Source organism: Panicum virgatum, chromosome 9N, assembly GCF_016808335.1.
Source record: "Panicum virgatum strain AP13 chromosome 9N, P.virgatum_v5, whole genome shotgun sequence".
Taxonomy (NCBI): Eukaryota; Viridiplantae; Streptophyta; class Magnoliopsida; order Poales; family Poaceae; genus Panicum; species Panicum virgatum.
In genome coordinates this window covers 24,265,343-24,292,917 of record NC_053153.1, presented here as the reverse complement: position 1 = coordinate 24,292,917, position 27,575 = coordinate 24,265,343, and the positions used below count along the sequence as shown (strand labels likewise).

Below are 27,575 nucleotides of genomic sequence, written 5' to 3'. Positions count from 1 at the left end.
GAGGGTAGGTCTCCTACCCTCGAGCGAGGCGGAGATGCGGGGCGCTATCGAGGGTCTCGGCGGGGAGGCCTCGAGCGAAGCGGAGGTGGCTCCACAGGTTCGAGGGGGGTTCGAATGGGCTGTACTGTAGAGCCAGGCCGTGGGCCGAGCGCGAAGTGAGCCTCTTTGAGTCCTTTCTTTTCCTTTGGATCGGAAGGAGATTGTAGGCCTTCGTGGGCCCGGTCACTCGTCACGTGTTTTGCGTTTTGAAGGTGACTTAGTCCCCTGATTAGGGTGCCCCCTAATCATGGTACCCGACAATTTTAAAACCCTCTCAAACTAAATGCCACACAAGAAGTGTTCAAAGACCCACTCCAAACATCAAATGAATGATAAAAAAATCACTTTCGTTTAACACAATATATAGCAAATTTTGACAAGAGTTACCACATTGATACATCTCCTGTGTGACAATGACAAGACGTCAAAATTTCTTACCTACATGATTTGGGAGGTGTCGAACCCACACTGTAGGAACCACCAACACCTAGGGGAAATAGAACTAAATACTACAGAAAGCATCGCCTAGTATCACTTCCGTCTAGTGCAAAAATTGCCCTATGGACCGTGTATATGTAGCATCTAGTGACTGTGCAAAAGTTCTACAGCTGCCGCCACAACACCCTTTCCTTCTGAAAAGATGTCAAGTCCAGGTTCCTCAATCTTCCTCTCGAGGAGTTTATCCAATTCACCTCTTAATCTCTGTTTAATGCAAATGAATCCCAAATTAGAACAAAGAACATATTGTAATAACCTTATCCTCAACAAGCTTGTTTATCCATTAATAATTGTCAATGGATGTTCAGGATTCAATTAATCTTATCCTGAACCAATAGGACCTTGGTTTCTATAGAATAATGGCAAGCACTAAAAGTTAATTTGGACGAAAGGAATTCTGGGAACGTTTAGGATTCAGTTCAAAAGGACTTGAACACAAATGCTCAGTAAACAGGGCCAACAATTCTAAAGCTTGACTCCAAAATTCCACATTTATCATTTCTAGATTTCAAGGCATAAGCATGTAGTAACAACAATCAATTTTTTTGGAGCAGAGAGTAATGAGAACTATTTATATTACATTGAAGTTGGTCATACCTGAATCAACTCTATTGTACGCTTTGGGGCCGAGAAATGAAGATAACCCCCGAGCATCTCAATGCCTTCTCCAGTTTTGCTTGGAATAAGGGAACCACCAAAAAGTAAAAGGGCATAGTCTGATATATTTGTGGAGTCCCTCACATAGATGCTAGCCGTCTTAACCTTCTCACTGTAAACCAAGTAAGGTAATGGAAATTGGTTCACAAATGCATTCACCGATGATGGATGAATGTCCACTTTTCCCACATCTTTGGTGTAGAAAGCCGTCCTCTTTCCTTGCCTTTTACATTGTACGACATTCGGGTAAAGGCCAGCACACAAGACAGCACAAACCATCTCGAGATCGCTGCCATACTGGTTATATGCCTGAACCATAGCATGGAAGTAAGAAGCCAATAATGGACTTCTGTAAAAAAAAAAAATGTACACAATCATGCATCCCAGAATTCAAACTACAAGTACTTAACAGGTCTGGTTATTAGGCACCACTTTAGGATTGTTCACATAGGTGTATAGGATATGCACAGAACACAGGTAGCAAAATTATTGCAGCTGTGTATTCAATAATCATATTATTTGAAGAGGGATTGATGTATTGCGTTATTGGGAGCTGCAGGAACGTAAAGTCCCTAGTTGCACAAGGGATTGAAATCGCAGAAAAGGTCTTGCCCTCAACCGAAATACCAGTAAGAAATATCAGTATAGGGAAAATTAACCCTTTTGGAATCTATGATTTAAAATATCGAAATTTTGTGAAAATATATCAAAATTAGTGAGGCGAGTCAAATTAATGGAATGCATATTTCAAAAACCAGGTTAAATGTGCATCACACCCTGAAAAACAGCAAGCGCCTTGCCGAAAAAACAGGCATGGATATGCTAATGGCAACTAGTGTGCATGCAACATGTTAGTATAAAATACTCCATCCGTTCCAAATTATAGGTCATTTAGGTTTTTCTAGATATATAGTTTTACGATGTATCTATACATAGTTACGATGTTCTTTTTTACGATAGTTTTTTACGATGTATCTATATATCTAGGTGCATAGCAAAACCTATGTACCTAGAAAACCCAAAACAGCCTATAATTTGGGATGGAGTGAGTTGGTTTGAATAGAAAAAAGAACAGCCTTATTTTGCCAATAAGGTACTGATGTTCATGAACTGCATGTTTGAAATAAATTAGGCATCAATAGCAAAACAGTCTAATATAGTTATATAGTAAGATCAAAACAATGAACTAAACGTTTGAAATGAAATAGAGCTATGTAGTTGAATAAACAATTTTTGTGAAATGAAGGAGGGGTCATAACTAACCTTCACTCCTCTTGTCTTGCTAACAAACCCAATATCAGAGAGTAGATCAAAGAATTGATTTCGCATGTCGTCCATCATCTTCAGGGTCATGGGAGACAAAAAACTTTCCCAACAGAAAGAACGTTCTCTGCCACTACATTTTGCTTCCTTCCATGCTACAAACGCCTTAAGAAGAGCAATGTGATCACTGGCAAAAGAAGTTACAAGAAATTATCAGGCCCTAGAAGTTACACAACTTTTGACATTGAATGGCGTTGCTGTCAGATAAACATTACTATAGCTCCTATCTAAGAAGCAACTGTACTACAGGTGCTAGAAGTGAAATAGTATCTACAGTACTGAAGTGCTCATACAAGACGACATACATACATGTTTTTTCTTTCCTTTTTATTTTTTCAATTTTCGAAAATAGTCAGACATGATTCTTGTAACAGCCCAGCCCAAAGGCCTGTTGGGCCAAAATAGGTCTTGTGCACATGTGTGTGTGCAAGGTGCTAGGGAGAGCAACTTTAGTCCCATATTGATTAGGCAAGAGGAGCTAGACCAGATTAAATAGGTGGCTTGAGGAAGCTAGTTAACTCCGGTTGCAACCTTTTTCGCGAAGCGAGGACGAAAGCGCAAGAGAGTTAATTAGCAGGTGTGGTCCATTCAAAGTGTAGAGTGGATCTTAGCCGTTTACCTAGTGTTAGAGTATATTTGGTATATTTAGCCTCAAGCTAATACAATCCATCCATTATACCAATTCTATCCCTTCTACATGGTATCACGAGTTTAGGGTTTGAGATCCTAGGCAACCTTCCGCTGCCCTAACCCTAGCGCCGCCGGCGCCCCTCCTCTCGCGCCGCTGCCTTCCCCCTGTTTCCCACGGCGCCCCTCCAGGGCGCCCCCTCGCCGGCCTTCTAGCGCGCCCCCGGGGAGGTCGCCCATGACCTCCGCCGGGGGCAGCGCCCTCCATCACGGCGGATCGAGTTAATCCGCCGCCCTTAGAGTGTCAAGCAGTAGCAGATCGGCGTACCTCGTCACCCGCATGGAATCCGCCGACGACCCGATCCGCACTGCCGTGGTGGCAGTCGCGGTCTCCCGGCGGTGCCCGTGACCCACCTTGTGCTGCCGTGGTGCAGCAGGGGCTCCGCGTGGCGCCTTCAACTCGTCGTCGACCAATTCCGTGCAGCACCTCCGCTCCGACCCGTCGCCTTCATGCCAGGCTTCCCGTCTGGATCCCGCGTCGGCTGCACCGTCCACCCGGCGGCCTCCTTTGCAGCGCCCGTGCGGCTCTGTCCTGCGCACCTCGCGCGGGCTCCCTCTGCCGCCGGTCGCGCCTCTACCCTGGCGGTTTCCTCTGCATCCCGGGGGGATCCGTCGTCACCGGCCAGGACGTGCGCCACGCTCCGGATCCGCTGTCGTCCCTGGCGGGGATCCTCCACCGCCACCGGCTACCTGCCGTCGCCGGGAGGGACGCGCGCCACCCGCCCTCATCGCCGTCGCATGGCCACCTCTTTCTCACCCTTTGTTTCTCTCTCTCGCCCCGTGGCTATGGTCCGTCGTTGACCATGATGAGCAGGGGAGAGGATAAGAGTGGGGAGGAGGCCTGTGCTATGCACACCCAGAGGCTCTACGCGAAGATTTGCTGCTGCTGATTTATTTTTGGTTAGTTTCTCTGATTTTTACTCGATCACTGATCGAGATTGAGTTGCCCATCGCCCGTCGACCTCGCGCCTCTACTTCGATATCGGCGTCGACTTCACCGGCCACTTCTTCGTCTTCGACATGCGACATGGTGACATGGACGGTGCCCTAGGGGACGCCCATCTGCACTACCCTCCTCGCCGCTTCGTTCGCACGTCGACCTTCGCCGGCTCGTCGTCGCCTTCACCGATCGGGACGCCTTCACCGACTTCACCCACCGTCGTCTCGCCTCACGCTACTTGGTCTGATCTACCGATGTGTGTGATCCACCCGGCTCCCGTGACGTTCGTCCTTGTACTGCGCGCCTCTTCCCCGAGTATGGAGGGCTGCCGCTGCTTCGCCTCTTCGGGCAGCCGCGGCGCCACCCGTGGTCTCCTTCGCCATTGCATCCTCACCGCCGCCGACTACGTCCACGACCTCATCGTTGACTTATCGCTGCGCGTCCCGCGCATGGTCTTCGTCAAGCTGTACGGGTTCTTTGCCATCTCCTTCGAGCACCGCCGCCGCGCAATCTGGATCATTCAGCCTTGTGCTGGAAAATCTGGGTTCCCTTCCTCACTTCGTCTAGCACAACCACGTCGCCAGCATCGCCATCTCGTCCCCGACTACTTCGTCTACTCCAGCAACAGCAGGTGTTGGCACCTTCTACCTCGCCTTCTTCTGCGCCTGCGACCGCCATGGAGGCCTTCTCTGCTGGTCCCCCTCAGCGACGGCGTCTGGTTGTGCATCCTCCCTTGCACGTTCGGTATTGGCAACACCGGTGCGTGCCCATCGTCCCCGATGCGTTCCCGAGCCTGGCAAACTCGGGCATGTGTCGCCCGATGGCCTGACTGCATCGACTTTGTCATCGCTCCCTCTACGACTGCCTCGACGCGTCGCCATCTTCGTCTCCGGCGTCTTCTCCATTACGCCACCACCATGACGCCTCCTCGTGCGCCCGCGGCTTGATGTGCGGCTACCTCGTCTTCGGCAACTTCGACAGTTCTACGTCGACCACGGCTACTCTACGCACGGCATCTTCGACCATGGCTCCTTCAGCTCGGCTATCTCGACATCAGCACAAAGGGCTACCATCCGCATGAGTTTCTCGCCGGTTCTCTCCAATCGCAGCATCCGCATTGCGCCGACGCTACAACTGCGGGGGGATGTCAGTCCGTCGGTTCCTACCTTCGGCTTCTCCTCCAGTCTCACCGTCTGCAGTACTCCCGCTGTGACTGCGGGGGGATGTTAAGAGTATATTTGGTAGTTTAGATATTGTATTTGGACTGCCATACATATCCGGTGGGGTTGCCTTGCACCCCAAGTCTTATACTCTTATATATACCGGCCGAGGCCTCAAGCTAATACAATCCATCCATTATACCAATTCTATCCCTTCTACACCTAGGCCAGGTTGTTACAATTCTATTATCTATGGTTGTAGAGATACCATCTTGTCAGTCCAAAAAGCTTCCTTAATCCTAAGTAAATGTCAAAGTAACAAAACTGTTAGTTTGTTACAATAATTTTTTGATGAAATGTTTGTTACAATAATTACCTGCAGGAATCACCAGCAAATGATCTTTTAACAGCATCAGCTTCTTCTTTTCTATCAATTGGGAGCACAAATGGATTACGGTATGCAAGAGCAGCAGCAATCGTTAATACTGGATCCAGGCACTGGAATACAGATCCCATAAGTAGCATTTTTCCAAGATTTGGATCCAATGGAAGTGTACAGAGATGTCGTCCTGTACAGAACAAAACACGGATGTGCGAAGTGCCCATGAGCTGGAACCTGGAATAAAATCAAATAGGCTAGAACACTTATATGCAGGCTACCAGTAGCAACTTCATACCTAGAGAAGTGAGTTCCTCCATATCATTGAGTGCGCCAATGGTTTTAAGAAGCTCAATTGCATTCTTGACAGAAAGAGGATCGGGAGGTTGCGGTGATTTTGCCAAAAAGGAGGATACTGCTCCAAGCTGTAAGCTTTTGATAGTAAGGCATAGTTCTTGCAAAGGAGTCCTAAGAATTTCAGGCAATTGAAACTGTGGCATTGCGTCATGAATGACTTTTGGATAAAGCCTATAGCAAAACCCTGCCTGAACACGGCCTGCACGGCCTCGCCTCTGTGTAACATGAGAAACAAGGGTAAATGTTAATTATTTTTCAAATTTGCCACAATGCCTAGTTACATCGCCAGCAGCAACATACCTGATGAGCAGAAGCTTTTGATATCCATGATGGTAGAAGGCATGCAAGCTTGTTCAAGGCATCATAGCTTGTTTCCTTTGCCTTACCACAATCAATTACATAGACAACATCATCTATAGTGATACTACTCTCCGCAATATTGGTTGCCAGGACAATTTTTCTAAAATTACAACATAGTTGTCAATAAACAATAAGGAATGTAAAGTAGCTCAAATAGAACATCATTGGCATTACAAGATGTAGCTTAAACAAATTGTCCAACAACAGTTGTGCATGAGTGCATAACATGAAACAATTAAAATCAAGAAAAACCATTCAAATAAAAAAGAATGGTAATTTAGCATAAAGGAAAAGTAATGAGAAAGGAAATACATACATTTCTGGTCATGTGTGTTTCGAAATACCATAATAAATTGAACTAGTCCACATAAAAGGGTGGAAGGTAAATGGCAGAAGTCAATTTCATAGGTAATAATACTCATGCTTTGCTAAAAAGGCCATAATTTGCACCTTCATCAGTTCACTTCCTGATGGTTGTGCTACTTAAGTACGAAAATTAAACTTCACTACCATCGAGATGTTGAGATATCAATGAAACGTTAAGGCTATAAGGGTAAAAAAACACAGCATATTTCTACTACTTCCTAAGCAAAGCATGGTGGCTAAAAGATGCACAGGAGAAGTTATGCAATTAAAGAAAAAGGAAAAACTTTCTTCGTAACATGTGCATCACAATCATGTCCATAAAACACTGAATATTCTATTTTCTCGATAAGTAGCTGAGTCATTCACCTCATATCAACTGGCGGTCTGTCAAAAATTTCACGCTGATTGACAGTTGGCATAGAACCGTGCAAAGGAAGAACAAGGAATCTGTTTGAACTTCCAAGGAAAGTATTCCCTTTAATTTTGTCCAGAAGTTTCGAAATTTCATCCCAGCCAGTAAGGAAGACAAGAATTGCACCTTCTGCTTCATAGCGACAAATATACTCAATTGTACTTTCTACCTAAGATAAGATGTCAACAAGAAGGCATTAGCTGCACAGATAGGTTTTAATGTGTTACCCAAAAAAGTTACTAGCATGCAATGTTTTTTCTTTGATATGGTTGGCAGTGAATTAGGTTAAAATGATGTTGGTGTGCAAAGTTGGAAGTACAGCCAGACAAGTGAGACAAAGAACATGCATGAAATGACACTCTGAGCAACAAAACAGAGCCTCTTTAAGCTTTAGCACATGCCAATACTTGCATGGAAACCTATTTGACATATGTCGATGGAAACTCAGAACTATGTCTTCCACGATGAATGATGAAAAACAATACATATGGTTCTAATGAATCATGAAGAGCGCATAGGGGTGGGGTTTTGGGGGTGGGGGTGGGGGTGGGGGGGGCATGGCGCGAGTTTGGAAAGCTCTTATTGATCCGTACATGTGAAAATAGGTTGATAAAAGAAATTGATGATTGTACAATCTTCAAATTGTGCAGGGCCCCGCGTTCTTCCTTCTTTTGAACATCTAGCACATATATGTAATGATATATTCATGAAACTACTTTAACATCCACAATTATACCAAAAACATAAAACTTCAAGCTAATCCCTCCATTCGGATTTACAGGGTCCCATTTTTCAGCTTAAAGACCAAGGATGTTGCTCAATGGACAATATTTCCCTTGTTTAGTGTTAATTGTGCATTCATTCATTGCTAGCCTGTTGATGCCAGGTTTTCTCTGGTAGTTAATGCAGCCGCATGAGCTGCATGCCTGCTCACGCACTTATAGAAGTGACTGCTTGGGAATAACGATGAGTTAATGCCATTGCGCACGCTGGACCAAACTAGGGGTATTCCTGTAAATTTCTGCATTGGGAAGAGTGTGTGCCCTCTATATCTGGACAGCAAAACAAAAAAAAATCTGGGCCTAGTAAATCCGAACGGAGGGATTAATTGTCGAATCAAATGTATGCACTTAAATTACAGGAAAAATTACGAAGTATATACCAGGCTCAAATCTAGTTTATCAGCAGACCAAGCTTCAAGGGACTGTCTTGTTGTAATGCTGAAATTTCCATATTCCTTATCAATGTCGATATCCTGGAAAAACAAATCAGATGAGCAAACTATAATGCTCCTAGTGTTGAAGGAAAATCAAACACTCCTGGTTTCTGCAAAGATTTGATTCTCTAAGTTTCGGTTTTTATTTAACTGTATTAGATAGAGAAATGGTAAAACAGTGTGACATAATGCACATATAACAAGTACACAACTGGACTAATCCATATGCAACAGTAATAAATTATTTCTTTTTTCTTTTTCTTTTTTTTGGGGGGGGGGGGGATTGATGTGACAGGAAAAAAAGATGAAATTTACCTCAAAAAGATCAGATAATGGATCACTCTTAACTGATGAAAACCTCTTTTTTCTCGAACTACCAGCAGAACTATCACATTCGGACCTGATTTTGTAACGAGTCTTTTCTAAGACATCTTCCAGAAAAAGCTCAGTAACAGGAAAGGTGAAACCCTGTCCAAAACACCTCATATTAAATATAACATACAGAAATATTGAATCCATCATGTCTTCTATTGATGTTGTACAAGAAAGATTTCAGTACCGGGATGTGCATTATTGGAGCATCTCCGAAGTACTTGGAAAACAGTTCTGCATTTATAGTTGCACTCATCAATACAAGACGAAGGTCTGGACGTCTTGGCAGAAGGTCACGCAGTATTATGATGAGAAAATCTTCATTCATGCCACGTTCATGAATTTCATCAACTAGTAAATGACTTACACCAACTAAGTCTGGCTCTTGAACCTACACAGTATAACATTAACTATTAAATCAAGGCTAATGAAACCAAAATGACAGCATACAAAAAAATATAAACTAGCTGGTGAATTGAATTGCCAGTTCAAGTCTTAAGGAGGTGGGCTGAAGTGAGTTAGGAAAACTATGCCAGTACACATACGATTCAGCGACGGTATCCGTAAGTATAGATGCCATAAGTCAGGTAACTAAAAGCTCATGTGTGCAAATCACAAAATCAGTTAGATGCATTGAAATGACAGTATAGAATACTTTCACCGGTGTCAAGGAGCATGTTCACTAAAGGAACTTAGTTTTGAGATTAATTTTATACTTATCAATTATGGAGCTGCTTCCAAGTAAGCTATGTAGAACTAAAGTACCAATTCCAATGTACAACTAAAGGTAGCAATCACCAACAAATTAAGGAAAAATGCAATTCAATTTAAATTCAGAGAGAAGATAAAAGGAAACAAGCAATGATTAAGTGGCCTGGCTATCCTAGGACATGAATTTGTCAAATCCATAAATGAATCATACCAGTCTTCTAAGCAGAACTCCAGTAGTGCAGAACAACAGTCGTGTTTGTGCAGACCGTTTTGATTCTAGGCGAATCTGGTACCCAACAGTCTCACCAAGCTCTTCACCTCTCTCAGAAGCTACTCTTGTTGCTACTGATATGGCAGATATACGACGGGGCTGAGTACAGATTATGCTGCAATCAGCACCACGGAGGTTATCTATTTCTTCTTCTAGAATGAACTGTGGAAGCTGGGTTGTTTTACCACAACCTGTCTCACCAGAAATGACCAGAACCTTATACAGGAAAACCCAACAAGTTAGGGAGGGGGGGAGGAGGAAATGGAATGGCCACAAAAGTAAGAGCAATTCTGTCTAGAAAAGAAACAGAACTCCACAGTATACACATTCTTGAATATGTGATCAATTTCACATCGAGCACACATGAACAATCACAAACAGCATAATATTAACCCTGTAATCATTGATAGTATGAATATGTCACCACTGATCAATGTCAGTATTGGAGAGAATAATTTCTGTATTCCTCCAACCCTAGAAGGGTGGGTATATATAATACCTACACATGGGCCTCTAGATGGGCCTCTATACACATGGGCTCAATATACTCCAACAGTCAGGATCTTTGCATTAATAAATGCTGAGAACTCATGTTAATTATGTCCATTCATTCACAAGATAGCTTTCTGCACAAAGGAAAAGCAAGTGATAGCAAAGGAAAATAACTGGGCATACCGTGGAAGATATTGCTACTAAGGCTATAAACCATGCACTTTCCATACAGAACATGAAGTGGGTGCACAAGAAAGTAGAATAAACTTGCCTGATTAGCTGCTACTGCTTTCAAAAATCCTTCTCTCATATTGAATGCAGGTAATTTCTCCCTGAAAGACTGCATTGATCTAGCACTTGGCGTCATCTAGAAGAAAACATAGATGGTAGGATCCCTGAAGGAATACTCATAAATTGTATAAATAGTTAAAGGACGGAGAGGGGAGGGGAGGGAGTTGCATTCATTGACAATACCTTCCTTGAATTCTGCAAATTCCTAAGCTGAGAGCTGAGCTTTTCTTTATCAATATCTGCTGGTTGTTCAACAACTGATGAGGATGTGCTAGGCAAAGATTGCCTCATCGATACATTAGATGAGCTTGCAGAATCATTGGTACTCAACTTTGACCTGGACAAAAGGTCTTCCACTCGCCTCTCTGTCTGATTAGACATCTTAATCTGCCCCAGTAAAAATAGAAACAACAATCAAGAAAATGGCGCTTATAATCATTATACAGTATCAATCAGATATCGCATAGCACCTCTTTTTGAGTTGATCCATGCCTCTCATCAAGATCTGCTCGATAATCAGGTAATGGCACCTTACTGAAAACCAGTGTCTTCCCTTTGTTGTATGCATTACTATCTTTCCCAGGTTAAAAGGCAGCCAGGTAAAGTAGAATTTGTCAGCTTTGAATTGTGATTCACAGGCCAAACAGAAGGTGCACAAAATAGATAGAACTACCAAAGTTAAAGAACAGAGAACATAGCCAGGCATTGCATCCACTACTTCTTTTTCTCGAACAGCATTGCATCTATTCATTCTAGTTGAGAATGGTCATAAAGATGTGAAGTGGAGACTAGGAATGTGATAATTACAAGTAAAGCCCTTGTCTCCGAGCCATGTCTGCAAGTATGTTCTGTCCATCCCGTCCAAAATTCCGCTTGACTACTAGCTCCTGTTGGGTGCCTTCTCTTAATTGTCCGATCCTATCCCACCATTCATTCTCATCAACCTTTTCCACCTGAAGATTGTGAGTATGCAAATAATTGTAAGTGACTACTACAAGATGAGCAAAAGTGTATGTGATGCATACACAAAGTGAAGCAAATTTTGTCGAACCATGAATATTAGGCTAATTGCACAGCCTAACACCCTAAGTTTACCAAACCAAGTGGGCAGAGAGAAAAGCAGTACAACCTGCTCAACTGCTGTCCATCACAATAAATTAGAGATAAAGAGGTTATATCAGAAGAGATGCAACCAAACTGAGTTTTATGACGGGTCTAACTGGCAGTTCCACCAGTGAAACAAGTAAGCTGAGTTCGAAACTGTGGATATGTTACTACAAACTGTGGAATACTACATGCCTAGTGCACATTAACGTCTGGTCACTAAAGCTACAAAAAAAATAGCGAAGATACACGGAACTCCGGTAATGCTCTGGTTCAATCCAACAGGACCAACATAGGAAACTTGTATACAACTAACATGGAAAGCTGCTACGGACTCTGTGACACTCATGCAAAATTCGGAGGATGAATTAAAAGCACAAAATCACCGCGGCATCACGATCCATAAATTCGCGGCCGTCGCGTGGAAACATCTACACGAAACAACCAATCGCATCGCCACGCCGAGGCACAGGGCCCAGCGCCCTCACCTCCCGTTGCATCTGCCGGAGCCGCTCCGCGCGCCACTGAGGGTCCCACCACCTCTGCTCCCCGCGTCCCCCGCCGCCACCGCGGCCTCCCCTGCCTCCGCCGCCGCCTCGGCCGCTCCCGCGGTGGGAGTTGGGCCCGCCGCGGTACGACATGTCGGCAAGTATCCTGAGCGCACCTAGGGTTTCAAGGTGGGTGGACGCGAAAGGGAGGTGGAGGAACCAGCCGCTGATGTTGCTACAGGAGGCGAGGAGGAGGAGGTGGCTGCCGCGGCAGGCGGAAGAGTGGAGGAGCATCTGGGTCGCGCAGACGGAGCAGCGCAAAATAAACCGGCTGATGCGTTTGGGGAAAGGAGAATTTGGAATTTGGCTCGTTGGCTGGGCCGATGGGTCTGCATTGTTTAGCTTAAATTTTAAGTGAGTTTGGACCCAAGTCTCCCTGCCTATAACCAGCAGAAGTGCAGAACACACTGGTCCAAAAGCCGTTTCGGCTAGTTGAATAGTTGAATAGTATTTTGTGAGAGAGATTATAGAAATTGTGAACAGTAGAACAGCTGTAGCAGCCAGCAGAACAGAGTAATTAAGGCTGGATGATTGCCGCATGTTAAGGAGAACTGGTAGGCGAAAGTTTATCTTCGTATTATCACTTTCTTTTGTACTAGTAGTTTTTTTAGTAAGGGAGGAAACTGTTATCAATGGCACAAACTGGAGTAGCTATTGTTAGCATCAAATGTTACCAACAACAAATTACAAATAGGAAAAAGTCCATTTTTGGCCATCCAACTCTTGTCTCGGTTTGATTTTGGCCATCGAACTCCAAAACCGGATATCTTTGATCATCCAACTCTTAAAACCGTTCATTTTCGACAATCGGGCGGTTTTGTTACCCGGTTTCGCTGACGTGGACGCCACGTGACGGTGGAGTCCACTTGTCAGCCACATCTCTCCTCTCCTCTCTCTTTTCAGTTGCTCATCCTCCTCGCGAGTCCCAGGCAGCAACACAGCGGCGCCACCGCGCCCGGTGCCGGAGATGGGGAACAGTCTCGGGGACAAGCGCAAGGGCGCCAAGGTGATGCAGCTGGACGGCACCTCCTTCCGCATCAAGCCCCCCGCCGCCGCGGCCAACGTGCTGCGGGACCACCCGGGGTTCCAGCTGCTCGAGTCGGAAGAGGTCAAGCTCCAGGGCGCCCGCGCGCGCCTGCTGCCGCCCGACGCGCCACTCCACCGGGGTCGCCTCTACTTCCTCGTCGCACTCCCGCTCCGCGCGCCCCGCCGCCGCCGGGGCCATGCGCCGCGCCTGGTCGGGCAACCTCTGCGTCGGGGCCCGCGAGCGGCTCGAGTCGCTCATGCTCGCGTGCCGCTCCACCTCCGACCTCTCCTCGCTCCCGGCCCACGCCTCCGGCTCGGCGCACGCCGGCGCCAGGTGTAGCGAAAATGGCCTCTCATGCTATATTTCAATATAATGTTTTAGTGATTGATATAGACAACACAACACTTGGACTAATATGATTGTTAAGGTGACTATTCTCAGGCTTTTACGTTCAAGTGATGACAAAGAGAAGATAGGCGTAGCAAGGCCCGAAGGGCCGCCCCTACGGTGGTTAAAACACCGTGAATTGAAGAGACCGTGAAGAAATCCAAGTCGAAAAGATCAAAACAGAGACAATTTACTATCACCGGTTAAACCGATGATAGAGAAATTGTACTCACCGGTGCAATGACTTGAAGTAAAGACAGATCAGCAGAGTACACCGGTTGAACCAACGTTGGTTTTTGAGAGCGTCGGTGTAGTTGTCCAGAGACTCCATTTTTGGGGTTTCCTGAGATTACTTGCACTGGTTGAACCGATGTTAGTTTTGAGAGCGTCGGTCGATTGAAGATTACATGCACCGGTTGAACCGACGTCAGTTTTGAGAGCGTCGGTCGATTGATCAGGTAGCCGTTGAAGTATAACAGCTAGTTGGAGAATGCACTCACCGGTTAAACCGGTGATGACAAAAGCTAGAGCATCGGATTAACCGGTGTTAAGGGTTTTTTGTCAGTCTTTTTCCAACGGCTAGTTTGAGGGGTTGGGGCTATATATATGCCACCCCACGGCTCATTTGAGAGTGCTGGAGACCAAAGAAGTATACAAGAGCCAAAGATCATCTCCAACCACCATAGTGCTTCATTGTACATCATATAGACTTAAGCACACTTGTGAGAGTGTTTAGTGCTTGATTAGGCTTAGTTCTTGAGAGAACTAGCTTGAGAGAAAGCCTTGCTGTGGCAAGCAACTTGTGATCAGTCGTGTGACCCTCCGACTTGGTGTGGAGTGACAACGACACTTTGTGCGGGGGAAGAGGAGACCCCCTCCTTGGTGGAGAAGCTCCGTAGTGGATTTCGGCGGGGTGACCGAGAGAGACGGTGGCGGTGCACGAGACTTAGTGTCTTAGGGGCACTTGCCTTTGCTTGCCGGCATCGCCTTGGTGTCGTAGTGCAAGACGGTGATCGGAAGAGCCTCGGTGTCCCGTGGACGTAGGCGTTTGTGCCGAACCACGTTACATGACCGTGTCTACTCGGGAGTTTGCATCTCTCTTGCACTTACCTCTTTACTTACCGTATTACGTTTCCGCATTTACTCTATCTTGCGTACCTTTACTTTCCTAGTTGGTTTGATTAGGATTGGCTAGGTTGCAAGTCTTTTAGGGATAAGTAGAGAGTAGCATAGATAAACCTTAGTCATAACTAGCATGTATAGGACGTGTTAGATTTATCTTATGCAAGTAGTTTGAGCCCTAGGTTAAAAAGCGATTAGCGACCCTATTCACCCTCTCCCCCTCTAGGGTCGGACACCCCGGTGATCCTTACACCAGGGTCACCTCGGAGCGGTCGCCCGGGATACTGCGGAGCCCGCAGTTCACCAAGACGCCCGAGTGGGGCGCCGGCTTCATGCTGCCGCCGCCGGGGCCAGCCAAGACGCCGCAGCGCAAAAACAAAGCAGAGCTTGAGCCGCTGGTGAAATTAGCAAGATAAACTCCACCGTCGGTTGATTCCTTCTGTATACAGCTCCGCTAGCACCTAAAGCTTCACCACACCCCCTCAATTGCACCGCTCATCACCGGCAAGGTTGTGTCACCGTTATTGTCGTCCGCCAGCCACAGTACGCCATCTCCACGGTGAGCACCTATGCGCTGCCTTTTTTCGCTCGAGTTCTTGGTCCTAGACGTCTAAGTAGTTGCTTCGGAAGCTCGTGAGCAAGTCGTTGGCCGGAGTGTCGCCGTCACAATTCGCCCACGCCGGCCAACCCGCGGCCGTTTCCGCCGTCGCCGATGCATGTCCTTCGCGTCCCCGCTGAAAGGATCGATGGACCAAGAGGGGGGTGAATTGGGTCTTTTTCAATTTCTAAAACACAATTAAGCAACCTTAACCTATATAATGCTAGTAAGGCACCAATTCACCAACCGGATAACTAAGCTATCTACACAAGCTATGAGAGATAAAACGAGAAGAAAAGCCTAGCAAGGTAGAGCTAAGTTATGATCTCTAAGTCAAGCACATGAATAAATTGCATGAAAGAAAATGCTTGAATTAAGAGAGTGGACAAGAGACGACCGGATTTTTTCCCGTGGTATCGATGTGTTGGCACACACACCCCTAATCCACGTTGTGACACTCACAAAGAGTCTTGTCACCTCCCAAGTCACCGAGACGAGGGCGCTCACTAAGAGTCTCAGTTCACCATCCCGGCGTGGTGGAGATCAAGCCACGTACAATCTTCTTCTCCGGGCTCCCACAATCCTTGACAAGCTCCGCGAGAAACACCTCGATCACCAAGATCGCCTAGGTGATGCCAATCACCAAGAGTAACAAGCTAAGGCCTTCACTTGAGCAAGAACCGATCACCAAGAACGGATGCACACAAGCTTATCTCTACTCAAGTCCTTAATCTTGCTTCTTGATTGATTGAATGAACAAGTATGTGAAAGATGAAGCTCAAGGTGGCTCTTGACTATAGTATTGAGTGTATGGATGTTGCCTGGTGTCAAGAGTGGCAAAATGACTCATTGGAGGGGTATATATAGGCAGCTCACACGGATAGAGCCGTTGGAGAAAAAGCTGCCAGAAAACTGCGTAGCGCCGGTTAATCCGACGTACCTCCAATAGTCATCGTCGGTTTAACCGATGAATGTAAACTGCCCCTTCTGAAAACTAGCCGTTACAACTTGGGCAGATTAACCGACGTATCATCGGTTTAACCGGTGAGTGTAGTTGTCCACTGATCAACTGAAAAACCAAGTCTCTGGACAACTGCACCGACGTTAACTCAAAACCATCGTCGGTTTAACCGGTGAGTACAACTTCAGAAATCCATGGAAAAATCATCTCACTGGTCAATTGCACCGACGTCTCATTTCAAACAGCGTCGGTTTAACCGGTGTATAGAACTTGAATTACCCTGGAAAAACCAACTCTGGACTAATGCACCGACGTTAAATTCAAACACGTCGGTTTAACCGGTGTATTGACTTGTCCAGACTCTGCTGACTTCGTTTAACCGACGTATAGAAAAGGGAGAGCGTCGGTTAAACCGGTGTTAAAGACTTTTTCTGATTTTGCCTTTTCTGATTTGAGTCTTGAATGAAATCCAAATATTCTTGACATATAAGTTGAAAGCCACTTATTTGAACTTCTAGGAACCTGAGTGACCATAGTGTGCATCCATTTTTGATTGACCATGTCCATGCTCAAGTTACTTGGCCTTAACCCCTCTTAATAGTGCGATCACTACAAAACTATAAAACCTATACTAACCTAAGCGTCCTTCTCAACCTTATGACACTTAGGACTAGAAAGATCCTTAGTCTTGACATATATATGAGTTGAATACCGAGATCGCCTTTTTGGATAATGAAATTAAGGGGCCTCTTTTGACATATGACCAAATGAGCGATAATGATCTATTAAGCTGTACAAACTCATTAGTCACAATAATGGTTGTCATTAATCACCGAAACATACCTTGAGGGCCTAGATGCTTACACTCGCCGAAGGGGAGGGGGCGCGCTACGGCGTCCGTCGCGTTCCCACCGGAGGAGAGGCCGCGCAGGGAGGCTGCACCATCGAGGGCGGCTCAGAGGGCGGCGGCTGCCGGTGGTGAAGACAGAAGAAAGAGAGAGGAGAGGGAGAGGAGAAAAGAGAGGAGAGGAGAGATGTGGCTGACAAGTGGACCCACCGCCATGTGGCGTCCACGTCAGCGAAACCGGGTAACAAAACTGCCCGATGGTCGAAAATGAACGGTTTTAAGAGTTGGATGATCAAAGATATCCGGTTTTGAAGTTTGATGGCCAAAACCAAACCGAGGCAAGAGTTGGATGGCCAAAAATAGACTTTTTCCTTACAAATAAATTAAAACGGTTATTATAGGAAAAAAATCTGAATAATTATATTGTGAGAGTATTCGGCACTAAGAAATATGTTGTTAGCTTAATCTGGTTGGGGAGTTTCAGTAAATGAGTAGCTCGTGGGGATTGATCAACAAGAGAATCTACCTCATCTTTCACCAGCCCTGTTATTGGTTTGTGCTGAAATAATTTAAACAGGGGTTGAAATGATGTAAGTGAAATTGTGTGATCTAAATTAGGAATTTTAGCATAAAAGGATCTAGGCCGTAGGTTAGGTCTGTCGTATGGCCACTCCTTTTAGGGAAAGTTCCTAATTATAATTTTCTATTTTGGTATATTTTTTTCACTCCGCTACTTCCGCCTCATGTAGGGAATACACAATTTGAATTTTTGAAATAAAAAAAATACCGTTGTTTCAATAGTGAGTGTCCAAATCAAAATCCAGTGACACAATCGCACTCATTTCAATAAGAGCTTCAGAACAACATCCCACGCCATTATATTTCAAAGATATATTTTTTCATGTGAGAAATTGTTTTTTAATGTATTCTAATTTGCTTATGAACTTTGCAAAAGTTGCTCATCATTTTACAAAATGTTGCTTGACTCGTTTGGGTTTAGTTAAGTGGATATTGATGTTGGTATTTAGAAAATAATTGGATGATGTGATTAGAGGATGATGGCAAACAATTGTGTTTATGTAGCTAGCTAATTGAGCATGTTTTACTAATTTGTGTTGGTATTTTTCTAATCTATGTGAGCAATTTATAGGTATTTATAAAATATTATTAAAACATATGCAGGTGACATATTGTTTTGAACATTTTTTCAAAAGAAATACAGCTATGCAACCTGAATTTAAATTTGACGGACGGTTCAAAAATTACGCTTTTTCTAAGAGAGAATACTAGAAATGAAAATGCTTCTCTGTGAACCCCTCCCCTTCCTCTGATTGTGGGACCAAGGAAGCCACGTGGGCTGGGCCTGAAACGTCGCCTCCCACTGTGGAGCCTTGGATTGAATGGATATGAATATTAGATAGGCAGCCTTGCAGAGGCCCAAACATACGGCCGGTCTGTAATTAGTATTTACCTAAAAATAATATGGTAACTCGGTAAGAATGTCTAGCTTTAGCGATTCTCAATCTAACATCTGCTAATAAGGATAGGATGCATGATGGATGGATAAAGTCACGTAGATTTTGGTACATCGTATATTAGTGCGAAGAAAAGGCTGGAGTGGCGGTTTGAATGAGCTGATGTAGAAAATAAAGGAAAGTAAGGACACTAGATTGTTCAATATTTTTCTTGCTATTTTGTTCTCTTCCTTTCTAGCATTGCTTGTTCCATTACTTTTTGATATATAGACTTAGCTTAGGCTGTGTTTAGTTCTTTACAGGTAAAGTTTTTGAAGCATTCCGACACGTATTTGAAGTATTAAATGTAGACTAATAACAAAACAAATTACAGATTCTGCATGTAAATTGTGAGACAAATTTATTAAGCCCAAATAATCTGCCATTAGCAAATGTTTATTATAGCACCACATTGTCAAATCAAAGCGCAATTAGGCTTAAAAGATTCGTGCAAATGATTTTTATTTTGTTCACATTTAATACTCCATGCATGTGTCCAAACATTCAATGTGATGTTTTTGGCCAAAAATTTTTGGGATCTAAAATTTTTGGGATCTCTAGCATTTACCTGTGGATGCTAGAGATCGGTGGGTTCAAGGAGCACCTCCTTCCCAATGGCCTCACCTCACCAAGATCCACATAGACTGCGGTGTTGGAATCTTTCAGGTCCACATGAATTTCACTTTTTTGTTTCGGATTCTTGTTTTTATTTCTGTGGTTTGTGATTTGGATCATCACATGCATCGTATGTGTTTTGGTTTGACAGTTTTTGACTAGTGTTGAAAGCTCAGTGTGTGTCCATCTGATTTCCTTGCTTACCTTATGTTGAAAGCTCAATTGCAGCATGGCAAACTTTTCGTGTCCTGTCAGATTTCCTTAGCTTTACTAAATCTACCCTAAATGAGAGCACAATGACCTTTGGTGATTGCATCTCCACTCAATTTGTCCTAACCTCACAGTATTTGTTTTATCAGTTATCTGATTGGCACATTGCTTCATTTGTACCCTTTGTGCTATATAAATTGATAAACATGTTCTTAAATTGTAGCAAAATTACTGATGAGAACTAATATAAATTGGTCATATTCATAGTGATATTTTGGCTTCTTATACTATGTTCCCTGAATTATAAGGTTTTATTATTGTTAATGTCCCTATGGATTGATGTTTTAAGTTTCTCCTTTTTTTCTATATGACAGGGCGTGTAGAAGCAAATGGCCTACATGTTTACGTGCTTTCTCCAGCTAAATGCCTACATTAGGCTACGGAAGGCATTGTGAGTTTTTTTTTCTTGATTCTACTCTCTGTTCCTGATTCAATAATTGATTGACATCATAATGTGCAAATATGATGTGATTCTTAATAAAACAATCAACAATTTAGGTGCCTTTTGTTGTTTTCTTGTGAAAATCGTGCTCGGAACAGCTTGCTGCTGCGGCGCTGCAACTGCAGTCAAGCTGTTTCTTCACGGTGTAAAATCGACTCTGCCAACCATGATGCAGCTGCTGGAAGCTTGCAGCCGCGCGGCTCAATACAGCCAGCCCAAGCGGCTGCAAAAATCTGAAGCGATCAGGGTGGCCAACGAAATGCAGCCTGGTTGAACGAAGTAGCCTGGTTGAAAATGTTTTGGACGAAAAAGCTCACAAGTCTATGAAATAAAAGTTTACCAAATATTGATGTCTTGAAATGCAGTCTGTGAAGTAAAAGTTTACCAAATATATATCTACTTAGCTCCCAGACTGTTAATTTGAATGGCTTGCCTTTGCCAACAATTACTCCTGCCTCATAACCGTAATTAAACCAAACCATAGAATCAGAGCTATCAGCCTACCAACACCAAGCATCGACAAACATCCAAATTGTACATGCCTACAACATTATAACCCAACGATGGTAAGCATTAGATTTACTACCACTATAATTTTGCCGATCCTCTGCATTAGAATTTGGCACAAACATTGGACACATAGTACACAACTCATATTAGCACCACTGAATAGGGATTAGGGAACAGATATGGAACAGAAAACTTGCTGCCCAATGGAAATTGGGCTCTCAAGCATATGTCTGCTATTTGGGTGGACATTATTAGCCCTCACCCAAACAACAAAACGGCGGGGGGGGGGGGGGGGGGGGGGCATCTGGAAATGGTTTAGCTCTACAGTGGTGCACACCATAAGGTTATCTGCCTTCTGATTTGCATAGAGGATGCCCAAGAAAACTGTAATGATCTTGAAAATCGCATTGAGAACCACCAATTTGCATCCTACCTATGGCTCCTTGTTCGATAGTTACAACTCAAGATCTCCATGGTGGAGCTTTCCAGATGTTCACCTGTACAGCCAAACAACTTATGTTAAAACACAGGTTTTATTGTTATAACACACTAAATCGGAAACAACAGAGAATGCCAAAACTAAGTCATATGATGAATCAGGGCTAAAATTAATGGGAGGATCAAATATTTCAGATCTTGTGGTCAAACTAATTTAATGTAAAGTAGGCAAAAGTTTTTCAAACCAGTGCTAAATGAATAACGATTTTTTTAGACAACAGTATTTAACACTTCACTGTATATCTAAACATCTGCATGGATAATCCTAAAAAATTCAGTACAAAGAACTATAAAGATAAAGGCATGGACATATAGGTCCCTTGCTGGACAGACAAACATGAGCAAGAATCCTTGATTTCATCATTGAAAAGCAACTAGCTAATCCTTGATTGGTTGAAAAGAACACATACCAGCAATTGTCCTTCAGAGTTCAGACTTGGGCAAAACCAGACGAGAAGATAGTGACATAATTAAATTTCAGTTGCTGGCATACCACCTCATTAGTGCTGAACAAAGACAAATATCTACCACATTTATTGATGCAACTAGCTAAGCAGCAACATGACAAGCGGATAGCAATAAAGGGCCTTCCATGGAGGAGAGGAAGGCCTCAAGAGAAATCAATACAGTATTATCACAATAGTATGTATAGATTTCTATTTGTGACAGAGTATGTGCAATGTAAACTTTGAACTATTTGGCACATCATGTCAAGTCACAAAGGTTAAGTAGGTTCAGTTTTTTAACAGAAGATGTCAGGAAATAGACAAACCATCAATAACTTATAATATATTATTGATATGCAAGAAAGGTTATGGTTGAGATACTGAACTGAACTCTGAAGGACCCCAGAACATATTTTATCCTTTTAAATTTCTCAATAAATAAACAGTGTAGTCTGATACTTGTATGTGAAATAATTTTGCTCAAGATACACTAACACTCCGTACTGGTCCCTGGTTTATCTGTATATTGCAGTAAGCACTGTTCCTACTCAACGGTTGAAGAGCATCACTACATAGAAACAAATTGGAACTATAGATTGAATTGTTAAAAAAAACTTTTCCAACAGTTTCTAATGCTATGAACTCCTGAAGATCGTTCCTGGGACTCTGTAATCCACTATTTTACCAGTATAGGAAAAATATATAAAAAAATACATACAGCAGCTTAAATCTGTAGCCCCTGTACATATATCTGTCATCTGAAAGGCTCTACAGGTTCTGTTTCTTCAAGAAAAGCAGAAGCTTGAAAGCATTCAGCAGCTTCAACTGCTGATCTGCTACCTTCCTCTTTGTAAAGCAGGCCAAGATTGAACCATGCAACATGATTAGTTCTATCCAGTTGCAATGCATCAGTCAGGAAGCACCGTACAGAAGACAACGGCTTGTCACCAAGTTGCCGTAGAACAGTGGCAATCGATATCAAACTTGGGACATGTTTAGGATCAAGGTCTAATGCTCTGAAAAAAGCTCCCAAAGCTTCTTTTGTAAGACCTTTTGCTTCATATATTTTTCCTGGAAATGAATAACTTTGTGAACAATATGAAATGAAGTATCTAGAGTGTAAAAGGTGGCTTTTGTCGAAGTTAACTGAAATCTCAGATCCTTGACTTATAGGAAGCTCAAATAGACAAATTCAATGGACAACTAATGTTATAAATATATAACTGCATTACAAATCTAATAATTTGGAAAAGAAAAATATTTCAAAATTTATGAGCTAATCCATTTTGAAAAACTAAATAGAGAGATTGCAGATAGGTGTGTATGGTTGGAATATTTAGAAATGATAATTGTTTAGACAATGTAGCAAGCAAGATTTTAGTCATATTTAAAAGAAATGAATAAGAATGACCTGTAGCATGCCATGCCAATGCAGAATAAGGACTGATGGATCTTATCTTCAATACACAAATCTCTGCATCCCTCCATTGTGCCATACCTAGGTACAAGAGAGATAGATCATACCAGGTCTCTATTTCCAAGCCTTTATCATCCTTGTTGCCCTGTAGAAAGTAATAGAAGTGCTTCAGAGATAATGGTGACCAACTGACAACCTAATTGCTACTGTGCTATGGGTATAACAACCAGCATGAAAAGCTAAGAGGTCAGCGGGTAGGCAGTCTTTACTAACTTCAGCAGAAATGCTCAGTTGTTCCATGTGTAGCATAAGTGCAATTAAATTCATGGTAGACATAAATACTTATATCCAAAAATTGAGGCTGTAGCAATAACCCTATGCCTATAGTTGGTTAATGTAATAAATTTAATATGGCCAAAACTTGTCCATTTATTTAAAGAAAAAAAGGATGTTGGAGTAAGTGTGCAACAATAACATCAACATAACTATGCCCTATTCATGAATATTGAAGCTGAAATGAATATTTAATTGTCTAATCTGCATGCCTTCAAATCGCTATATAATGTATGCTGCTTTGACTGGAAGAAAAATGACATTCGATTAAACAGTAATAAGAAAATTTCACCTATAATCTGAGTGTACGTGGCATATTGTGCTATTAGCAAGAATGTATAATTACAGATGCCATGTTTAAAAACCTAAGTTTCAAAGTACCTTTGCCGAGTAAATCCCAGCAGCTAAACTTTTTGTTCTAAGTTGAATGATAGCTAGAAGTTCGGTGTATGTCTCGACTGCAACTCTGAATTGCCCCTGCGCAGCCTGAATTCTGGCTTTGGTTCGCAAGAGATCTCCTTGACTCCATTTGCCAGTCTGGTCTAGAGCAGCATCAACAATTGTTTCAGCATCGGCGAACTGCTTCTGAGCACTCAGTATTCGAGCCAAAAGAAGCCAACTCCTCAGCTCTGATCCAGCCTCAAGTTTCACCAGCTTCTTTGCATAAAAAGAAGCAGGTTCTAATTTCCTCTGCTCAGCATTTACAAGGCTCAGACTGTACAATGCCCTAGAATCTTTCCCATGCATCTTTTTGTCAGCGTTCCCAAGCACTTCCAGTGCTTCACACTGCCAAGCAGTTCTATCTGTTTCAGATATTGCACTTCTAGCTTGATTAGAAAGCGTAACACCAAGCAACAACTCTGCAACTCCGGCCATTTGTTCGCATCCTCCCTGCATATTGGCAATGGCTCTCCGTGCATAGGAAGGACCTTCAGTATGAGAACTCATCTCAACACAAGCCTTTGAAGCTAGGAGAAGTTCTTTGAGATGATCAGAATCCTCTCCAGCCCTCAAAATTTGTTTGAGAAGATTCAGGGCACTCAGATCATCTTCTTCTGCTAAGTAACACAATGCAACATTATATAACCACTCTCTTTTATCTAACACTCCAGGTAACAGTTCTTCAAATTGTCCAGCCAGTGGAATTAGCTGCCCTGACATGGCCAGTGCAAAAGTAAGGTGGTGCATCACAGAGGGATCCCGCTCAATCCTCTTGAGATTGAACTTCCTCAATAGAATCATCAAAAGAAGAATAGCCTCTTCCATATTGTTGCGAGGTACAAATGAACCATCCAACTGAGAATGGAGATTTGGAGGGCGTGCTTCGCAACCACTATATAGGAGAAAAACAGCAAATTTCTTTTGTATCCTTGCTACAGTCTCTCCATCAAGGTTCCAATTATTGAGAAGCGACCTCCTATATGAAGAAATGGCTTCAAGTGAAAAGCCCCCTGATTTCCACAGCTCAGGGAGCAACTCTACGGCCTTGCATATTATTTCATTCAATTTACAACCTTTTCCAAAGCCTGGTGGCAAACCCTCAGGTATTGCTGCTTCCACAATATCCAATATCATTCTACATTCTTGTGCAGCTTCTGTAAAATCAAACATATTGAATTAAATTTACACTAGAGGGAGGGAGGGAGGGAGGGAGAAGTGCAGTCCTTTTTTTCTAATACGATATACCACAATGCAAACTTGCAAAGCACTCGTGTGTTTGCCCTTGATTCACAAGCCAGTTCATATGTGTGACAGTTATAGCAATGTGCAGGCAGCATACCTTTGTATTTTCCAAGATCACGAAGCGCTTTTGCTTTGAGATATATCGCCTCCATGTGAAGGCTGACAGCATGCAAGGGCATTGGTGGAGAATCCCACTGCGAATGGGTCTTTCGACGATCAGCTTTTCTAGCAATTGAGATTTTCATCTTAGGGACTAATGCAGATATGTCTATTCCATCAAAGACACGGAGTGCTGCTTCGACATGACCCCGTTGATATTCTAGCCTTCCTAGCAATGCCCTTGCTTCCTGTTTAGCAGGTTTTGTTAGTCATGCTAGAAATAGCTACGGAGTAGGTCCAAATATAATTCTCAAAATGTAGAACAGCGATAAAATGATATTCTAGTGTAACACCAAATCAAAGAAACAGAAATGGTGGCAATAAATTAATCAGTTCTTTTCTGAAATTAGAAAGAACTTACCTTTTAAATATTGTTGTTGTTGTATAGAAAAGGAACCTTTTGTATGATATTTTATATGTAAAACAAAATGATAGCACAGAAAAACTGATAAACAGCAGGAGGTAGTGAACAAATGCTAGTGGAAGAAAGATAAGCATTCCTTTATTCAATTACCATCACAAACATAATTACATTCAGAATGCAGGCGGATTTAATTTATATGCAACAATCTTCACACGGAAGAATGAAATGACAAAAGATACTTAGGCATTTAAGAAGCATACTAGCTTCACAATAAAATCTTCGCTGGAAGTGCAAGATACAGATACACGGGAAAGGAGGTTCAGATACTTAAAATGAGGTGTTTTTGAGTCACATCCAGCAAGATTTCAGCTGTCTTTAGTGCCAAAACAAAATTAGTTTCACAAAAGGAAACACCCACCTCATAATTTAGGCATATGCCCTCCCGGAGTGACAACTCAGCTTCCTCTATGTTGCCATTATCAAGGTACTGTTCAATTTCTCCATTCCTAGAAGAGTACCCGCTGGCCGAGAAATCTTTTGTGATTGTAGAATCAGACGACCTGACAGTCTCATCAGCCCCCTTCAGCTGCTCACCGGAGCACAGACACTCCATCGCCATCCGCCTGAGAGAATTCCTGAATCTTCCCCTCCTCTTCCTACCCTCCATAATGCTCTATCATTTCTGGCCCCATCCCGCCTCCAAATTATCTAGCAATCATAAAGTATACAGCATCAGTAATTCAGTAGCCATTTTTTGACAGCTAATCACAGCAATCACATCAACGATCAGCCTGAAATGTTACAACAAATCCATGTGCAAACAATACACATCAAGCGCGCACCCAATTTAGCACAAGACACATCGCGATGATGCACCAATTGCGACATAAGCTCAGTGGTTTAGCAAGAACCAAGAGAACTTGACCAAACTCAAACATCGCATCAGTAGCCACCAAACTGAACACGAGAGCACAACCAAGGAACCGCGGAGCTTACCCATGAAGACGAAGAACGAGAAGAGCATCAACCTCCACACCAACAGATCAAGAAACAAGAACGCTACGGACCGCAAATCCTCATTTATTCCAAGAAACAAAATAGAATTCTCCCCGGAAAAGGACCTACCGACAAAGCCTATCCACCCCCTACCTATCCAATTCGCCAAGTGAATGCAAAGAATAAGACTTTGCAACCCCTCCCTGTCTTTAAAGGGTTAAAACCCAACAGAGAGAGAGGGGGGAAAAGGAAAGCAAAAGGTTAAATCAAATATTGCAAAGAATAAAGCGAAAGGGGGAAAGGAGGGCAAGAGCCAGCCAAGCAAGGCTAAACTAAAGCGCAAAATCGGTTAAAGAACTCGTCAACTCGCTCACCTTTCCCACCGGGAGAAAGCCAGCTCGCCAAGCGCCGTCAAGCGTTCAAGCAGCCGACCAGCCGCCAAGAATCGAATCCTGCAAGACCTCCGGCCCCGGCAGCCAATTCGATCCGGTGTTTCTCGCCAATTGGGACCAACTGGGGTTCTCAAGCAGAGTGCCGGAGAGGCGGAGACGTGGGGCTACGGACGCAGGTACGGCGGCCAGATCGGGAGGGAAGTCTCGGGAAGGGCAAGCTGGAGAGAGATTTGGAGGCCGTTCGAAATCCTGAGCCGGATGCAAGAAGCGGCGGAGGACGGGTAGAGAAACCTTGGTTTGAACTGTGCCGGGTGGTTGTTCTTGTATTTAGAAGTTTTTTTTTTGAAAAGGTTGTATTTAGAAGTTGGTGGGGGTTAGTCGGAAAGAATGCGTCATAGTCATACGACGACTCGGGTGATCGGGTATTCGGGTCCAACTGTCCAAGGATACGCGGTCCTCATTACAGAAATTTTCCTGTCCAAGCTAGTTTTTACTTTTCAGAAGTTTTTACTTTACAGAACAATGCTAGGATTATTGACGCATATTTCACCGGGTGAAACAATTTTCAATTCCTGCTGGAATGGAAAAGTTTGTTATAGATCTTTCTCCTGTGTTAGAAATGGAGCACAGAGAGCTCGTACAAACCTTTGTTGGACTTCCTAAAAACTTCATCTCCGATCATCCAAGTATGACGGTCATGACCTCTACCAGCTCCTTCTTAGTTCCGCCACTGACTATTGTTGTATGAACTTTTTTCGAGTACAGGCATGCGAGAACTTCTCACAAATTTCACAATTATCCAAGGAAGAGG

General features: G+C 43.4%; 2 protein-coding genes and 1 pseudogene across 7 annotated transcripts; 1 reads left to right on the top strand and 2 right to left on the bottom strand.

The window, feature by feature from the left end:
• Nucleotides 1-339: 339 nt before the first annotated feature.
• LOC120689751 (DExH-box ATP-dependent RNA helicase DExH1) lies at nucleotides 340-12,474 on the bottom strand. Of its 3 annotated transcripts, none has more exons than XM_039972147.1 (16): nucleotides 12,124-12,469; nucleotides 11,339-11,484; nucleotides 11,002-11,101; nucleotides 10,715-10,918; nucleotides 10,512-10,607; nucleotides 9,689-9,964; nucleotides 8,954-9,157; nucleotides 8,710-8,862; nucleotides 8,341-8,433; nucleotides 7,133-7,347; nucleotides 6,341-6,500; nucleotides 5,982-6,255; nucleotides 5,681-5,873; nucleotides 2,458-2,644; nucleotides 1,135-1,503; nucleotides 340-741 (listed from the first exon to the last, which is right to left on the bottom strand). In XM_039972147.1, the coding sequence occupies exons 1-16, from the start codon at nucleotides 12,415-12,417 to the stop codon at nucleotides 622-624; spliced, it is 3,084 nt and encodes a 1,027-aa protein (XP_039828081.1). In that variant the 5' UTR covers nucleotides 12,418-12,469; the 3' UTR covers nucleotides 340-621. The 3 variants fall into 3 exon arrangements, with proteins under 3 accessions (XP_039828081.1, XP_039828082.1, XP_039828083.1); XM_039972148.1 differs by having other exon boundaries at nucleotides 11,002-11,105; nucleotides 12,124-12,264; XM_039972149.1 differs by lacking the exon at nucleotides 340-741 and having other exon boundaries at nucleotides 1,359-1,543; nucleotides 12,124-12,474.
• Nucleotides 12,475-13,150: 676 nt separating this feature from the next.
• LOC120688876 lies at nucleotides 13,151-15,135 on the top strand (annotated as a pseudogene).
• Nucleotides 15,136-20,335: 5,200 nt separating this feature from the next.
• LOC120689752 (protein NPGR2) lies at nucleotides 20,336-27,103 on the bottom strand. 4 transcript variants are annotated; one of them, XM_039972152.1, is made up of 7 exons: nucleotides 26,747-27,103; nucleotides 25,795-26,084; nucleotides 24,951-25,200; nucleotides 23,552-24,765; nucleotides 22,832-22,982; nucleotides 22,139-22,491; nucleotides 20,336-20,973 (listed from the first exon to the last, which is right to left on the bottom strand). In XM_039972152.1, the coding sequence occupies exons 2-6, from the start codon at nucleotides 26,041-26,043 to the stop codon at nucleotides 22,175-22,177; spliced, it is 2,181 nt and encodes a 726-aa protein (XP_039828086.1). In that variant the 5' UTR covers nucleotides 26,044-26,084; nucleotides 26,747-27,103; the 3' UTR covers nucleotides 20,336-20,973; nucleotides 22,139-22,174. The 4 variants fall into 4 exon arrangements, 3 of the variants coding, with proteins under 3 accessions (XP_039828086.1, XP_039828084.1, XP_039828085.1); XR_005681429.1 differs by having other exon boundaries at nucleotides 20,382-20,973; nucleotides 21,385-22,491; XM_039972150.1 differs by having other exon boundaries at nucleotides 20,382-22,491.
• Between the last annotated feature and the right edge of the window lie 472 nt (nucleotides 27,104-27,575).